Here is an 18,792-nt window from a genome sequence, read left to right on the forward strand (position 1 = left end):
TTGGGGGAAACAATAATATATGAAGCGAAAATTAATCGTTCTCGCAAAGGGATTGGAGTAACTCGTACCGAAATACAAACAAACAATGAAATATGAACAAGTAAAAAATATAATGATAAGTGGATATTACTCTGATGATTTACATGTGTGATGATGATGTGGTTTTATGTCTTTGAGGTTCTTACTACGATTACTTACAACTGCAATAATAGAGTGATTAATCTATGGACTTTATCCCGTCTGATGAGCTTTCTTGGAGGAAAGTTGTAGAAATTGAGGTTATTCGGACAATTGTGTATTTAACAAGTCTTACAAGTCATCGAACAATGTCTCGTTCCTACCTACGGACCAAAGATCCTCAGCTCACAGATTGATAGACTGACCGCCTTCTATATTCAATCATCGATCATCAAGAAAAAGTAGGAAGCAGGCAAGAAATTGATATCCATGCGAATAGCAATCTAGGTTCTACCAGAAATAAGCAGTTAATGAAGCAAGAAACATGAGCGAAGAGATGAAGAACTGGAGAGATCGCGATCCATGGTATCATTTGTTTCGGAACTTAGTTTTGTTTTCCAGGAATCCTCATATACTTCTTTACCACTGGACCTAGGTCCCACGAGATCTGCATCTGCATCTGCATCCGTAGGTCTACTACTGCAGTCCAGAATGGTCACTGCTTTCCTGCTTCCCATATGGATCATCGGTGGTGACATCTTTCTCGTATGTATGTATCTTGCTCTAGATGCTGTCTCTACGTCATTTTTGTGGTGTTTCTGTAACGTCAAGATTGAAGTGGGATTTTGTTGTGTTCATTGGATGGATGTGTACTTCGTACCAGTATATCTCCTAGCTAGCGTGCACATTTGAATCTTTGATCTGAGACGGTACGGCTTGGATATCGGAAATCTGTTTGTTTACCTACTTCTATAGAAAAAGAAGTCCGTTTGGTATAGTTGAATATACTTCTCGCCTGTGCCGTATCTCTTGTCTCTTGATCAATAAGATACCTAGTAGGGCGATCAAAAGTACCTGGCAATCATCTGATCTCTACCTATGACCAAATCAAGCTCAAATGATATACTAGGTTAGTCAATAAGCTCAATGGGTATATTCACCAGCTTTGATGAATACATAGGTGTGTGTACATGTATATGTATTATGAATAAATGTACAATTTGGATATGTGTGAATCGTTTGATTTAAATGAATCCAGCAATGACATGATATCAATGATATCAATGACAGGTGACAGGTAAAAGAAATACAATTACCCAGTACCTACCTACCCGACGAAAGGAATCACTGTTTTCAGGGTCTTGGTCTGTGGATCATCGGCGATTATTTAGCCGCCTCCCTCCACCTTTCACCTGTAAACAAATCCACCTAGTGCTGTTTTCTACCGCCTCTACCTCTACCTTTACCTTTACCTTTACCTTTACCTCAAAATAGGTATCACAAGCTAAAAGAAAGTCTCTCTTGCTACTATTTTGCTGCCAATTTGGACGGAGTGATACATACGCCCGCCCCTTCCTTTCATTTTAACTTCAACATCACCTGGATACCAAAAAAAATATATACTTCCTTATCTACTGAACAGTATTGCAGGATAAGTTGCGCACGAATTCATACATACAGCCCACCTCAAGATTTATTATTTCCAGGTCAATTTAAATTAAACAGGGTAGCTGGGCCAACACAGGATCTTTTCCACTTCCTCTCGCTATCACAACCAAAACTCCAGAAGTCTTTTCAAATTCTAAGCCTCAATTTCCGAATGAATCTTCAGTGTAACCAATAAATCATTGTCCGCCACCAGGTCCAATAATCCAGTTCGTTGTTTCGACTTATAAAGCACCAGGATCTTTTCCATATACGTTTTGAGCTTTGCAACTGAATCTGGTCCGAACCGCCCCTTCAATTATGGTGAAGGCAGATTTCGATCGGGATTACTATGCTGATCTCGAGATTGATTCAAGTGCATCGATAAATGAGATTAAGAAGCAATTTAGGAAACTTGGTACACAACCCTCCACCTCAGCCTTCCCCGCGCTCAAAGCTAACCTCTTTCTCTTGATAGCTCTCGTGTACCATCCAGATCGTAATTTAGGAAAGGAAAGCGATATAACTGCCAAATTCCAAGCCATTCAATCCGCACACGAAGTTCTTACGGATCCGTCAGAGCGACAAAGATATGACGATGCTCGATCGAGGTTTAGATATACATCCGCTTCAGCTTTCAGATCTACGAAAGGAAATCCTTATTCAAATTATGGCTCCGAATTCCCTCGTCCGCCCAAACCACCGCAATATCGACCCAATAGAAATCCTCCCCCACAATCTGCTGGTGCTGCGAGATATTCCACTTTCACAACACCGAAACAATCAGCCAGCGCGGCGGCACAAGAAGGGCCCGAGGCGAGGAAAAGTACGTTCAATGCATGGGAGAGCATGAAGGGTCACCAGAAGACACCATCATCCGGTTACAGAACTGGTTCAGGCCCGACATGGACTACACCAAAAGCAGCGCCCAAGGAGTACACTTCTCAGCCAAGTCGTGAAGATAGCAGCTTCAGGGGCTATAATGTTCCTCCAAGAGCCAAGCCAGGATTCGACGACTACACGTCTGACCCTCCACGAAAACCAAGTAATCCTCCACCTCCTATACCAAAAAGAAATGGGTTCATGCCTAGCAATCCAGGAGCGGATGAGCCATCTGCAGGAAAGGGCAATTACTCTACCTCCCGTGTCAATAGAAACATGCCGCCACCACCGCCACCAAGAGATTCCCCATCATTCGAGCGGGAACGTGAGAAGGAGGATACTCCACCTGATGCTCCACCCGTCAATCATAATACCCGTCCATCGGCGAAGACAAATGATCCGTTGCGACATGATCCTTTGCGACAATTCAGGACCGAAGAAGAGTCACCATACGAGCCTCGTATCAGTACACCATATGCCAGTGCCGGAGGAGAGAAGTTTGATCCATTTGACGCTGCCAATATAGGAAGGTCGAAGAGTACTCGAGAAAATGTTGCTGAACCAAAAAGTAGAAAGCCTATTCCACGTGCGGGATCTGATCCAAATTCGCCCTCCCCACGTCCAAATGGTACCGCAAAAAGTAGCCCCTCCAAGACGACACATGCATTTGCATCCTCTCCTGATTCATCGGATTCCGGTAATGGCCCAGAGATCAATCCTCAGAAACCACGGGTATTTGCCAAGCCTAGGAAACCTGCGCCCGCTCAAGAACAAAAACAGGCAGATGCTGCTCCACCAGAAACATCGAATCAAAGTAAGTGACTCTGAGGTTTTAACCCAAATTAAACGATCTCAGCATATAATGACCTACGTTTGCTAACCTCGTTACAGATGAAATTCCAGCCCAGGAAGAGCCTAAACCACAACCTTCAATGTATGATACATCTTCTAAGTACACTGCTTCTGACTCCAAGGAGCCGCTCCATCATATCAAGCATGCATCATTCCCTGGAACCCCTTCGCGTCCACCCCTTTTCAACTCTAAAAGCATGCAGGATGCATACAAAGAAAAGTACCCTGGTTCTTTTACTACTCCAAGAGAGCGTCCCACTGCATCACCTCTTAGTGGAGGTTCTCCTCGTCCTTCAGAAGGGTCTCAACCTGGAGATAAGGACAGATTGCATCGCAGCAGCGATGGGTCTGCGAACAAACTGAATTCTTTTGAGGCTGCTCAACACAATCTCGTCGACCGATTGGTAACCAACAAGGAACGGGCTCAGAACTCTCGTCAAAATGGTCATGTAAAGCCAACCAAGAGTATTAACCACCAGGTCCACAATGATAAGCCCACCTATTCGTTCAAATCGACGCCAGCCGAGACGAGTAACCCTGTCAAGAGGCCAAGTTTTGTCACTAAATCTCAATCTGCATTTTCAGTTGGCGATTCGCGTCTGAATTCTTTGTTGTTGGATAAATTGAATGCCCATGCTAATAGTAATTCTCATGATAGCTTCTCTATGAAACTGGATGATGAAATATTCTCTCCAACTCGGCCAAAGATCAATACAACATTTTCCTCTGAAGAGTGGCACGGAAAGTTTGAAGCTGGTGGTGATTATTTTGTACCAGAACGTAAGAGTACTCAGATCCCGGTTTCCTCTCATGTCCGTGCTCAGTCAGCAAGTCGGCCAACAAGAGGTCGATCTCCTGTCAAAAGCCGCTCAGCGGATTCGAAACCTTTCCCGGCATCAAGAGTCAACTCGGATACACCAATCGAATCCCCTGGTGGTACTAAGTTCTCTCCAGAGGACTGGGCAGAAAAATTTAAGCCTCAAACATTTGCTCCTCCGTCAATTCCATCGCCTACTAAGCCTACTGTTCCTACACGAATCGGGTCTCGAAGACCAAGAGTGCCTATCGCTAAGCCCACTGTTGGTTCTGCCGCGGTAGTTATCGAAGATGACAGCGCAGACGACAAGCCGCTTTTTACTGGTAGAAACCCCAAACCTCCAAAACCCCCAGCTAGTCCAGATGCAATGGATGTCGATTCTCCTCCCCCAGCTACACCAGCTCCTCCACCACAAGCTGCACCACCACCAGCAGCTGCACCGCCAGCAGCCCAGTCAACACAGGCTTCGCCGCCAAGGACCAATGTTGGACTGAAGATCAACACCGATCAACTCAAGAGATCTGCAGCCCCGTCCCAATCTCCGATTGATGCAGAGGGCCTGGGAGTGGAATTTCATGACATGAATCTTCAAGATCTTCTTTCTTCCCTTAATTTACCAAAGCCACCCAGAGCCCCGAAGTACACTCACGAATCGAGCGAATCATTGTCGCAAGGTATATATTTGTCGTCATTTACAGCTTATATGAGTGACTGGGATGTTTTTGCCAAGCGCATGTTGCTACATCTCATCGCACGCAAAAATCAAAATGATGGGCTAGGATCAAATCGTTGGGAAAATCCCCAGGGTCTTGACATCTACAGACGTGGTCTCAAAGAGGACGGAGCAGTTATGAGTCACTGGGTCGCGGCGATGGCGGGTCATGATCAAGCTATGAAAGAGTTTGCTATTCATAAGGAGCGTTTCAACATCGCAGAGGGCCAAGAGAGGGAGAGGCCAAGAAAGAAGACACACTAATTCAAATTTCGTGGGCACTTGTTTAAGAGTATTACCAGTCTGGTGATAGTACACTCCGAATTTTTGTTATTTGCTTAGTATTATTTTTCTAGAGATATATTAGGAGAGAAGACGTGGATGTGATGGGGAAGGTTCAATAAATAAGATGAAAAAAAAACGATGGGAGGGGATTCTGGTGATTCTGGTAATTAGATGGAATGGGTGCATTGGTTTGTGGACATGATTTGGAACAAATAAAAGGAATTCAATTGGTAGCATGGTCTGGAAGTTCTGGTTCTGGTTCGACTTCATTATTCACGTTGGTTTCATTGATTTGATTGATTGGCTTTTGAATGGCTTCGTTTCCAGATACCCCTTGGGATAAGGATGGATGAATGAATGGATTGGCATACATAATAAGTTTATATTTTTCATCGAACTGCTCAATAGAGCGAGAAGAAAGATATGATACGCGTAATTGAGGATATTTCATGGACTGGATGAATGACTGGGATGAATGAATGAAATGAGCATATTGCATACTCACATATATACATACATGCATACATATGAGATACTCCTTAGAACAAATAATTTTGTAGATTTAGTTGTTTATCTCTTTTGAAAGATGACATTCTTTTGAGATTTCTTATAAGATTCCTTTCGTGATTTTGATGGTGTGTGAGTGATTTAGTGTATGGGGTGTTTGGTTTGATGTGATGTGATGTGATAAGAGTTAGGTAGCTTGAGCGTATGAATGCATGATTGCATGATAATGAATGCGAAAAGAAATGTTTTGTGCATAATTAGGGGAAAAGACTCGATGATCCAAATGATATAGCTGATCGTATGGTATGGTATGGTATAGTAAAGCATGAGAAGGGGGAGTGTGATGTCAATACTAGGTTTGAAAGGAGAGGAGAGGAAATTTGGGAGGTCGAGAGGGAATGGAGAGGTGGTTTTGTGTATTTAGTATTTAGGTGGGATCTTACTATGGATAGGGAGTTGGGGGATCGGGACTGGAATTGGGGAAGGGGAAGGGGAAGGGGAAGGGGAAGAGGAGGGGGGGGAGAATGAGTTGTGTGGTGATGCCGTGGGGGGGAATGGACTGAGTGGTGATGGGGTGGGGGATGTGGGATGTGGAGGAGGAGGGTGGGAGATACATAATTTGTAAAAGTGGAATGATGATGAGGTGTGTAGATTATGAATGATGGATGATGAATGATGAATGGCTAGATGATGGACTGGAACATGTATTTAGAGACTCAGTGAGAGTGGAAGTAAAGCTAAGGAAAATTGGAACCATAATTATCTAAACACAGACCTAAAGAGAGGAATTGGAATGGGATACAGGTAAGCATACGTAATTACTCGGAATGGAACAGAAGGGAGTGTCTGTAACGGAGTAGATCCAACAATCGTACCAGCAATAGGTTGTAGGAAGAGGAGAAATGTTTTGAGGTTTGGGAGGTTGAGAGAGGAGTAGGTATGGGATGTGAAGTAAGTATGCGAAGGGGTAATTTTATGAATAGGGGGTGGGTTGGTGTGGTTGGGTATGGGTGGTTAGGGGATGGATGGATAGATGGATGGATGCTTATATTTAGATAGATTTACGTTAGTGAGTCTAGGGAGATAAGGAGATGAGAAGGGAATAGGAATGGAATGGAATGGAGTGGTGTGGAATGGCGTGGAATGAGTATTGGGATATGGGCATTTGATTTGCGTGTTTGTCTGGATCGATATGTATGTATATATATATCTGCGAATGTGTATATAAACGAATGTATACAAGATTTCGACGAATAGAAGTACATCCAATGAGATGGGCTCATAAACTTTTAGTCAAAATTGATAAAGTATTCAAAGATCGATGATGTGAAAGGTTTGAAAGATGAGAAATAGATATGTAGAGGATGATTTGAAGATAATTTGATCCGATTCCTTCTAGTATGATATAAAAACTTCAGGGGGGATTTACCCTCAGATATTGTGTTCGCAGTGAGTAGGTACCAAGTAGGTAGGTTTGGTACTTTTATCTTCAACTTTGAAGAATCAATCCAACTTCCTGGTCTAAGAAAGACCACGGTGTCATCCATGATTTGGTTTACAGTCTTATGATAAACCGCTGGTCGAAACATAGGTGCTCGTAAAACTTAAACGGAATGGGAAGTGGAAATAGATGGGGGGGGTTGTAGCGTATCTATTTGAATGGTATATAGCCCAGTATAAATCAATCGATTGCGAGTTATGAGTTTCGAAAACCCAGCTCAACCCAACTCATGATTTATCAAACCCAACTGCATTACTATAACTCAACCCACTCATTACAAGCACTATTCGGAGATCCAAATGAAAGTGAAATTTCCTCTGCGTTGAAATACTAAGGAAAATACTCAATATACTTTGCGTTGTGTGCGCGTGACAGGAAGGAGCATGCAACGTGAAATGATTATTATGCCATGCTACCATTACATGGTGCTGTACAAGACAAACATTTGCAAACTTGAATCAGCTATGGGTATCATGTCCCTCTTCTCGTGATGCTTCACTTCTTACTACCTTTCCAGAAGCTCCTTGCATTCAATCTGGCCCTCGCTCATTTTCCAGGGAATTCCAAACCACAGTATGCCTCTCAGCAACAAAACTAAAATCACCCTCCAAAGATGCCATCTACCCAATGCTCACGAAGCGTGCATAATCCTGCAGCTAGCAGTGATATGAAATCTTTCGCACACGTGTAATCGCACTATCAATGCATCTTTCACACCTCTATTGATCACCTTCTCGACTTGCTTTGAAAGTTGGACTTTAGAATATGCCACATTCTTACCCGCCGTGAAGTTTTCGCCTCAATCTCAGTCTCGACTCTGTTCTCGAAGTATCTCTGTTGTATGCTGATAAGTTCTCCAGGGTCTTCTCTCGACGAGTCTGCCGAGCGTGGATTCTGTGAAAAATCTTGATAGGTAAGTATATGTGCGCGATGTAGTTGTCGTGAGTCAGCGCATTGAAGCTGGTGAGATATTTGTGTGTGTAAATCATGCACTGGGCGGGAATTTGAGAAATCTGCAATCACCTTGTGTTGTTAGTACGCATCACTGTTTCCACTTGCTCACTTGTTCACTTACTCACTCACCATCTTGAACCCTCTGTTAAATAGAGTTCTGCTCATCCCATACATCTCAACATTCGGTGTCAACGCGTAGGATACACCATGCTTAGTATCGTGAAATGTAGAAAATGATCTCCATTCCATTTCACTTGATCCAAAAGCGCCAGGAATGTCTTGTATATATCACTGAAATCGACAGATCGTGAACTATAAAGACCCGTCGTGTAAAGCCCGACCTAAACCTTTCCTCTTCCTCGTTCGCTTCTGCAAAAATCTAGTCTTGTATGTAGGTCTCAATACAGTATCAGGGAGATGTAAGTCGACCACCCTACTTTCGGGTCACCCCTGTTTGGGGCCACCCTTTTACATCAAAAATCGTTTTTTTTAGCCTATTAATATCTTTATCAATATATAATCTAATATAATAAAAATTTGAATATATATAATTTAAGTTATTTTAAGTTTATTTTGAAAATTTGAAAATTTTAGGAATTTTCTGTATTGAGATTTAGAGCTTTAAAATATCGATTTTTAAATTTGTATGGGAATTATATACAAATTTGAAACTTTTATAAAATCTTTAATAACTTTTTAATAATAATTATTAAAAGAAAACTATATATCTTTTTGAAAGTTTTGAATTTAAATCTATATAGAAATTAAAAAAAAAATTAATAAAAATTAATAAATATAGAGATATAGTATATAGTGAGTTTAGAATAGTATAAATAATCCCTGTAATTTTGAGGGTATTCTTTTAAGTATCTATTTATGAGAAATTTTCTTTTTTTTTTCTAAATCCTTCAAAATAAATATATTATAAATTTATAATAAAATTTAATAGTTTATTTTTAATAATCTTTATTAAAAAGTTATTTAAGATTTTATAAAAGTTTCAAATTTATATATAATTCCTATATAAACTTAAAAATCGATATTTTGAAGCTCTAGATCTCAATACAGAAAATTCTTAAAAATCTGAAATTTTCAAGGTAAAATAAAAATGATCTAAATTATATATATATAAATTTTCAGTGAATTCTATCCATAAATAAGAAAGTTAAAAATTCCATCTTTGGTGTAAAAAGTGGCCCAAAAGGGGGGTGGCCCGAAAGTAGGGTACCCGACTTAGAAAGTTTGAGAATGCCTTGATTTGATGTTACGGGTATATCTGCCAATGTTACGATTTTGGTATGGTGACGACATGTGTAAATCGCTCATGTCGTAAAGCGGAATTCATCTCATCCCCCTTTCCATCTGCGTGTCCATTCGAGGAGGTGGTTGATTCGTCACGGTGAGCTTAGAGAAACATGTAGGAGATGAAGCTCGCAAGCGTGCCATCAGTCTCTGGGGTGTCTGTAATATTTTCGTAGTGGTATCGCAGTACATATGTGTATGAAGTTGAGATTTCGAAATGCCGGAAGATCGTATCGGGGTGCGGGTTGTCACATGTAGTTTTCGAGAACTTTTGTGTGGACTGAGAGTGAGAGTGAGAGTGTAAGTGCAGATACAAGAGGGAGAAACCTTATGACCCCCCTCCCATCCAAAACATTATAGTTGTCCCGATTTGTATCATACAATCACTCTCATTCCCTTGTAATACTATACGATCTATTATATGACTATATGATCTAACCCAGTATAAAAAACACATTCCTCAACGCCTTACAAACAATGGCCGTATTAGCACAATCATTTTCTCTCGGGCCCCAAAGTGTTTGGATAATTGTGATTTTCCTATCTTGAAAGGAGTCCCATGAATCCTTGTATCCATTGTTGATTTTAGTCTCAAAGTCTCGGTTTGAGATATACAGTAGATGCTTTCTATAAAGTAAGCAAGGTACGTTGAGAAGGCACGAATTGATAAAGGAGCGATCCATCACAGTGAACCGTGTTATCGCGGAAATACATAGCTATCTGGCCGTCGACATCTCGAAAGGTAGTCACTCTTCTTTGATTGGCTAGTACGCGATGTTCCTTTAGCGAACTTGAAGGTCAAGAGTGTGGGATTGAGTACTTTTGAATATGAATGATTTATTAAAAAGATACACCCTGCGCAAGTAAAATCTAGAGAATTGGGAAATGAAACAGAATCTCATCTTCTACTTAATTAATCTTCTACTTAATCAATCTTGTATAACGAATTGTCTTGGGTAATCATTGTAGGCTGGTAAAACACGGAAATAAGAATGTGCACAATACATCTCACCGCGTACCCGTATTTTGACATTTTATGCGGGGCCCCGCGTATAATTTTCCGATGCGGGGGTTAAACGACATACCGAAGTCGATAAATTTTACATGTATCATTTCGGTCGAGTGAAGTGATTTATTTTTAATGTCATTATACATTGAACTCCAGGAGGAAGTGTAGTGTTTGGTTGTGTTGACTTAAGTCTGAAATGTGTAATTATGACAAATTATAATCGGAGAAGAATGAATTTAGGGACACCATGTGTATCTATGGAGAGGCCCTCGCAAGGAATCTCGTCATTGATTATGCCCAATATAGTGAGGAAAAATGCTTGCTCAATATGACAATTGTAAATATCGTACGAGAAGAGATATTTCGATCGTGTATGCGTTGTAATCGAGAATAATGATATGTATACACTCCCAGTACAATTACAACCTTCACTTTATCAAAAGTCTCTACATAACCCTATGTTCTCGTAGTACACTTGCTTTCTGTACAGAGCATAGAACAACGTAGATCTCAGCCGCGAATCTTGCTCAGTTCGCTTCGAGGAAGAGGAAGAGGAATTCGTATGAAGAGGTTGAGAGTTCGATGATAAGAAAATCTGTGCTATTCAAGGAAAGGAATTAGCATGTCTGCGAGTTGCAAAGAAACAGTTCATAGGCTGGCCCTATCACAGGGCTTGACTACAAGATCGAATTACAGAAGAAATATCAGTGAACTCAACTTATCTTGGACTTGATTCTTGCGCCCCAACTTTGTGCTAGCAGGTGGGTAGAACTTGGGATTGACACAATAATTGACTGTAAAAACGAGCAGATGATCGAGAGTGGTACTTGAGATTGAGAAACCTCTGCAGGAAAATAGGGAGCGGCAAAGTCTGGAGATATAGGGTGTGAGGTCTTGTCGCCATTACACCCGCCAGCAGCATTTGATATACTTCGAGGCGAATAAAATAATATAAATCTTAAAATTTGAAATATTCCAATCGTTGAAGCAAAACGTGCCGTTGTTGTAATACTGGCATAAATTCCCAAGAGATGGGACGAGTTTGTGGACAGGAATAAATGGAAGAGGAAGGAAAGAAGGGCCGAAATATACAGGGCGCATGGTTAGAGGAAGGTACACAGATAGACAAATATCACAGAAAAAGTGAAACACAAACACAACTATCTCATGATTCAACGAAAAATAGACAATCAATGTCAAACTGTGTATCTATTTTGATATATGTTCTCCGGATCTTCTATCTCTGTTTCTAGTTGAATTTGTGGTATGGGTATAATTATATTAACACGCTGGATACATAAAGGCTATTCATTCAACACTTACTTACGAGAATAGATTATAGAGATTAGAGATAGATGGGCATCCTAGAAGGAGGACGATGAATTGAATTTATATAACATATGTCTACTTTCATTTCTGTTCTCCGAATTTGTATTTGGGCTAGAATCGTACTGAGGAACGTTATCAATGAGGAATGTGCATCTAGACGGTACTTGCAATGAGAATCCTAGACAAAGAGACACATATCGATTCTAGGGGTCAAATTGAGAGATCAGTGTTATGTATTCGTCTCAATATCATCTTTTCAATGAGATGGCTACCTAGATATCTTCAAGTTTCTGTTTGGGTATGAGTTTGCTATTCTTTAATCAAATGTGATATGGTACGTTTGATACTGAAGCAGATTGGTCTCCCAACGCCGTTATCTATTACGGTAATTCACTAATATTATTTCACCACAAGTTGGATGTTTGAACGTTCGGACGAGTTACAAGTCATACGGTCTCGAGAGTCTTCTGCCCAGTTCTATAAAGGTACAGACAGCAGCTACCTTATCTCTTCATTCTCTATTCCAATTCCCTCGAGAATTGTTTTGGTACGGCAGTCCGAATCTCCTTGTGATGTGACAGCTCCATTGGGTAGGTTTACCTGCACTAGACTGTCTAGTCTAGGTCTACTCTACCGATTAATAAGCGGGTTACACTTCCACTTTCTATATATGAAAAATCTTTCTCCCCTTGGAACTGAAAGTCAATTATACATATAACACAACACAACACTACACAACACAACACAACACTACACAACACAACACAACACAACACAACACAACGTCGCAACCCTATCAAAGTTCCAACAACATATCCATCACAATACTTCAGACTGTAAATTATATATCTCTTTTCAACGCGATGTCTGGGCACAATAATACAAACGACATCGGCGCCAACGACAACGAACAAGATCCTCACAACACTGGTACCAATCCACCCATTAATCAGTACGATCATCACGCATCCAACGTCATCAATAATTCCTTCAATCCCCATCAACAAGGAACGGACGGTAGACAAATGGCTCCAAACAACAATCAAAGCGGACTTCAAGTAGTCCCTGTTGATCTTACTAATCCGCAGTCTCAAGTTCTAGTGTTTGATTCTCCGTACCTGCATGGAGGAGATCAATTGCCTAACTATCATACGCATAATAGGGGATACACTGTCGACCCGCAAATACCTGCTTCTTACCCAGTCAATTTAGCTCTCATCAACCATGATCAAGTACCTCCATGGCCTGTCTATCATGGAGATAATAACGGATACATCATGGACCCACACATGCCTGCTTATCAAGAAGTCGAGGGACCCCCTATCAACCATGACCAACAAGTGCCCCAATCGCTGGTCTATCACGGAGCCCCTATCAACCATGGCCAACAGGTACCCCCATCGCTATCCTATCACGAACACCCTGTCAACCCGCAAATGCTTGCTTGTCACCAATTTGAGGGGAGTCCTATCAATCATGTTCAACAACCTCAATTGCCAATCAATAGTAATCACCACCAGCCTCAACTTCAGGCTCAAGATTTATCCTATATTTTCGGGCAACAACAGACCCAAGTTCAGGATGACTACATGAGTGACATCGAACGTTCCATCAGTCAACAAGCATTCGTTGATCCTCCTTTTCAAAGTGCTTTAACCGACTTCGGTCAGCCACTGTCAATGCCTGTTCATGCCGCAGATTATAGCGGTCACGATATGAGTCAGCAAGCACCCGCTCACTTCCCAGTTGGAGGAGATCCTACTCATCTCGGTCCACAACCTCAAATGCATGTCAATCAGACAAACTTCAGTCCTGTCAACAATAACCAACAAGCATACCAAGGAATGGCCACCACCGCCGTGTCATCATTTGCTAATCAATCGGCGCAAGAACAGGACGCCGAATTTCAACACTTTGTTCAACAACGTCTCGCCCTTGGAGAGGTCCAACTGATGGAGTTCGAAACATTTAAGGCGTGGTATATAGGTCAGCAGTTGCAAGGAAACATCACACCAACAATTGAACATGGAGTTACTCCTCTCGACCAAGCCCTCGTCTTGAATAATGATGTAGCGATTCAACAGTCTCTGATACTGCCGAATAATCAAGAGCGCATGCAACCGCCTCCCATGATCTATCAGAATCGGGGAGAATTGACTACTGGCTTTCAGCACACGATGCCCCCTCCAACAACTTTGAGTTTACAAGCTATGAAACCGAACAGCGAGCCATATCTTCAACAACCTCAAGAAAGCATCGACTCGGATGTGCAAGCAAGAAGAACTTCATTGGCTATTACATCATCCGGCCAATCCTTTTTGCCGGTTTCCTCGCCATCTATGGCACTGCCAGCTCTTTCATTGACTACGACAATGGCAGCCCCCCCATCAATCACAAGAGCTCAAGCCCCCTCATTGACCACAACAGTACCAGCTCCCTCTGTGCCAGCGTTCACTAGAAGAAATCAAAAACTAAAAAATGGTATGTTTCAAAGAAATTTAATTCGAGATGCCATGACTAACAATACATAGAAAAACCGCCACAGATGGGGAAAAAGACGTGTGCCACAGGGAAAAGGAATTCACGAGAACAAAAAACTGAGGCTACTCCGGCAATCCAGCAAACGTCCATTCCGATTGACCAAATCCTTAGTCCTACTGGCAATTACACTGTTTCCCTTGCATATTTGCCACCGGTTTTCGATTCTCGTGAGCCTTTTGACGTCTCTGCGTTTACCGCATTGACCGCCGGAGCTGAAAATATTGATAGGCAAGAGAAAAGGAAATCGAGAATGCGTATGACTCAAGGCAGCTCGTTTATAGTGAAGATGGCCTTGAGAGAAATGCTCCAACAGTCCATCGTTCATCTGTCACTAGAAACTTCGCCGGGCGCACGAACAAGTGTACCCACCAAAGATGCTGATAAACCCGAGATTAAATTGTTGCTATTTGCCTCAAAGTCGCAATTTGTTGTTGAGGAAGGAGAAGAAGATGCCAAAGTTGTACGCGGAAAAGAGCAAATAGTCAAACCAGCCAGGGATGGGGATCTAGAGTTCGCAAAGCATACGTTCAAGTGCCGTGCAATCAATATTGATCTCAATGGAATAGAGGTGGAGGGAAGCTACTCGCTTTATACGAAGACGTCATTCGTTAATGCAAATACTCCCTTAAAGTATGCGATCGGGCTCGAAATAATGGTTACAGAGGTCGGTAAGAGAATCGCTAGAGATAACCTGCTCACTTATGAAAGATCTCTGCCATCTCAAATTGCAGGGGAGCCAGTCTGGGCTGATATAATCGACCTCTTGAAACTGCAAGCTACAGAGTGGGATACAAACACTGGGAATCAAGATCCACCTGCATTCCAAACGTCAACATCAACTTCACCATCGAACCAACAGCAAAATGACAAAGAGGAACAGTTGCCAAGTTCGGGACCGGTACAAGGGCAAAGAGCACGAACTAGGCAGTCGATTACGCCCGAGCCACGAAGCGTTCGTGGAGAGAAGCGCAAGCAGCAACAACAACCAGAGCTTCATGCTTCTCCGGTTATATTTGTATCGAGCTCCGAGGCAAACAATTCTTCAAGCGACCAAGCAAACAGTCCAATCTCCAACGCTTCTACTGATAGGACAAGTGTTTCTCCACAACTATTAGCAGAACCATCCCGATTATCAGGCAATTCAAGGCCTATTAAACGATCAAGAAATGGATATGAAATGGGATCGCTAGAGGGAGGAACCGGTATGAAGAAATCTTCGCCCTCGAGAAAGCAAGCTCGCTTGCCATTGATGCAACCACTTATGAACCAGATCTCTCAGAACGACCACATGCATCCTGCACGTTCTCCTTCCGAAATCGTGCGATCGCGAGTTACAACTGAAACTCAACATCGTATGCCTGCCCCGGTATCAGATCAAGCTCAAGGATCGTCCGCCGCGGAACAAATAGCTGTTCATAAGCAGGGAATGTTATTGGCTAACAGTGAGAGACCTTATCAAGAAATTATTTCTCCACTCACACAGCCGTTACGCACATTTTCAGCTCAAAGTAACATGCCGACACAGATGGGAACTCGACTTTTAAGAAAACCCACAGAGGCAGAACTTGCTCCTCATAGGGAACGAGTGCACAGCATGTGGAAGTCAGCTTTTCCATTTGGAAGGAAATCCTCACAGGGTCAATGAATGTATACATTCAATGAATAGGATTGACTTGAACCAGGATTTCGTTTTGACTTTTGTTGTTTTAGGTATAATATACCGGGGATAAATGGGTTTGTAATATAGCGCCCTGTGGAAAACATTGGTAGATTTTGATTATATCCCTAGAATTTGGATGGATGCAGGAACAAGGAAAGGGAAAAGCGATTTATGTTATTGTTATATAAATAGAGTAGGATCACAAATTGAAGACTCACAATTAAAGTCAACGTTCACGTTGGTGACAGTGAGGTTACATGTGAATAAATTCCGAATATAATTTGTAGGAGACGTTCTGGAAAATAAGCGAAACTGAATTAGGTATGTTGGATTTTTAAAAGGGGGGTGGATGTATCTGAATGACATTTTGGAAGATTATTATGCGAGTGTAGAATTCCGGGTATGTTGGCACTAACGAGGTTCCAGAGAATAAAAGAATGAAAGAGTTAATTGACAAGGTACAGCACATTTTCACATTTCGTGTGGGGCATCAATTTACTTATACTCAAAGTCCCTACTAGGGGATTCACATCTAATCGTCTCACGTGCTTTTAGGCATCTTCTGGGGTGCGTCATTCTGCATTGAATTTTTCGCGCGATTAACAGGGGTGGATAGGGGGGAGGGGACCTAGAATGTGCGGTTTGGGCACCGTTGAGTTGGATGGTAGATTTGTTTCACTCGGAGTTGAGGATATCGAGACGATTTTGGTATAGTTTGGGAGATTTAGAAAGGGGGGGTGTCACGTGGGGATGTTTAGGGAGTGGATGGTGGCTCTTTGGGGAGGTTGGTGAGATGTTGGGGTAGAGAGTTTCGGAGTTTTCGGGAAATATTGGGATAGGGAGATAGGTGTGGTAGGGAAATTTGCTTTGGAGGCTGGAAGTTGCAGGTTGGGGGCTTGGGGTGTGGAGGACTATGTGGATAAGAGGGGTTTGTGGACATTGTTTGAGTCGAGGATGTGCATGCTAGAGTGTATGTAGGTGTAAGTTAAGCGTAGGATATTCAATAAAAATACGCAAGAGTCAAGTCAAGACAGGTTGTTTTAGTTGTGGGTAGGGTAATTGATTGTACGTATTTCTTAGAGGGATGCGAGAAGCAAAAGATAATTTACTAGTTGTAAAAGATGCCGTGTTTAACTTCCACCTTCGCACTAAAGATCTAATTCCTAGCCGCATTAAAATCCTACTAACCGAAGTAACGACCAACGCTAATCCTAGTTTCATTTCTCTAGCGGCCAAGTTACTAAGCCTGTGCTTCGGGGTACTGTGCAGTAAATGTTGCATGCCTGACCAAAATGAGAAATCACTAGTTAACTTTAAAGTTGCTGTGATCATCATCGCTAAGCTATTTGGCGTATGGATCGTCGGGATCGGCGGTTGCACAAGCGTGACCATTACTTTATAAGGAATCTTCTTCCCTCCAACTTCTCCTCTCACATATTATCGAAAAATATTTCACGTGCAGGTTGAAAAATTTTTCACGACGGTTTGGAGAGTTTGCAATAATGGGTTTCTTATATTGACCAACTTTTGGGTACATTTTATGTAAGTTAATATGGTTCTCGATTCCTGATCGCATTTTTTTCCCGACGAAACACCGAAAATGGTTAGCGAGGCGACAGTGAGGAGTTTATCTCTCTTAGCTGTGGAGATACTGGATAGTTTGTTACTATGTAAGTCTGGAAGATGCAGACTAAAATCCAATTGATACAGTAAATCAAGAAAGAAAAAAAATCATAAGATAGATGGGACTTTGGATCAACAGACACGTTCGAAAGAAGCAGACGACGATATGAGGACACGTCATCCTTTGGTGAATCGTCTCCTCGTCTCAATATACCAAAAATCAGAGTACAAATGTTCAAAGAGGAGGAAGGTAGGTTCTCGAGCAAAAGAGCCGGTTCGAGAAGTATTGAGACGATATGCGGGTGATCATCGATTATACGGCGAACGAGAGAAATGCTCGCACGAATATATAATACCAAGTGTGGAAATCTAGTTTATGTCTTGCTATTCGGTATCGGAGAGAAGTGTCACCATTTCCAATAAACGACCATGAAGATCACTCTAGAATCGCAAAGTTTTGCTTCAAAGGACCGAATCAATCTGCCTAGACAATGGAGATACGAAATCTTATGCTTGAAGCAATCCAAAGGATCTGACAAAATCAGCTGACAGCTAGCATATTTCGGAAACCACGCTTATCTTCTGGACGCAAGAGTGCAGAGAAAGGTAATGAAAGTTGAATTTGGCAAACTCGGAGACATGGAACAGCAGACTCTACAAAATTTGGCAGGCAGAAGCGACAACCAACAAAATTCAATGCGCCTCAGACCGGCCACGCCAGAAGAGCCCCAGAAGAACCGCAGAAGACCAGAGACAGTTGATCTGAATTTGAATTCCATATCATATAGCCCACAAGATAGTAGCAAACCTAGCAACCAAACTTCAAGTTTGCAGAATAGGCTAAGTATAGCATGGTCACTTTCTGATACTTCTTCCATGAGTGTTTTCTTCTCGTGGCCCCCCATTGTAACGGAACTGAATCTTGTCCCAGTAGACTATTTCTCAATAAAAACCCAGAACTATTGGTATGAGGCCGGCCATGCATCGCTGATGCAGAATTGTCGATGGTGTGACTCATAGAATACAGCCCATTCGCATGGCCACGTTGGCTGAGAGAATAGACTTTGTTCAAAGTATGGAAAGAGTTTAATATATACTTTGACTGCCATATAATTTGACAAACATTTACTTTGATAGACATATATATTTTGGTAGCCATATACTTTGACATCTACTTACTTTATACTCTGGCATATACTTTGTCAGACATATACTT

At 41.8% G+C, this 18,792-nt stretch overlaps 3 protein-coding genes across 3 annotated transcripts; all 3 read left to right on the forward strand.

Annotated features, from left to right (window-relative positions):
- Positions 1-1,420: 1,420 nt before the first annotated feature.
- Positions 1,421-5,731, forward strand: EAF01_007767 (uncharacterized protein). The gene is made up of 3 exons (XM_038916023.1): positions 1,421-2,020; positions 2,081-3,298; positions 3,376-5,731. Exons 1-3 carry the CDS (start codon positions 1,924-1,926, stop codon positions 5,127-5,129), a joined length of 3,069 nt encoding a protein of 1,022 aa, XP_038768494.1. The 5' UTR covers positions 1,421-1,923; the 3' UTR covers positions 5,130-5,731.
- A 6,884-nt stretch (positions 5,732-12,615) lies between these two features.
- EAF01_007768 (uncharacterized protein) lies at positions 12,616-15,938 on the forward strand (the record flags this gene model as incomplete). The annotated part of the gene is made up of 2 exons (XM_038916024.1): positions 12,616-14,233; positions 14,284-15,938. 2 exons carry the CDS (start codon positions 12,616-12,618, stop codon positions 15,936-15,938), a joined length of 3,273 nt encoding a protein of 1,090 aa, XP_038768495.1.
- A 1,615-nt stretch (positions 15,939-17,553) lies between these two features.
- Positions 17,554-17,949, forward strand: EAF01_007769 (uncharacterized protein; the record flags this gene model as incomplete). Its single annotated transcript, XM_038916025.1, has 2 exons — positions 17,554-17,611; positions 17,696-17,949. The coding sequence occupies 2 exons, from the start codon at positions 17,554-17,556 to the stop codon at positions 17,947-17,949; spliced, it is 312 nt and encodes a 103-aa protein (XP_038768496.1).
- Positions 17,950-18,792: the final 843 nt, after the last annotated feature.

Source organism: Botrytis porri (genome assembly GCF_014898465.1).
Source record: "Botrytis porri strain MUCL 3234 chromosome Unknown BPOR_010, whole genome shotgun sequence".
In the NCBI taxonomy this organism is placed as follows: Eukaryota; Fungi; Ascomycota; class Leotiomycetes; order Helotiales; family Sclerotiniaceae; genus Botrytis; species Botrytis porri.

Bases quoted from the DNA above. Each gene is read 5' to 3' on its own strand.
- EAF01_007767 (XM_038916023.1), top strand. From the start codon at position 1,924: ATGGTGAAGGCAGATTTCGATCGGGATTACTATGCTGATCTCGAGATT. The intron at 2,021-2,080 runs GTACACAACCCT...TTCTCTTGATAG, and splicing joins GAAGCAATTTAGGAAACTTG to CTCTCGTGTACCATCCAGAT. The intron at 3,299-3,375 runs GTAAGTGACTCT...ACCTCGTTACAG, and splicing joins ACCAGAAACATCGAATCAAA to ATGAAATTCCAGCCCAGGAA.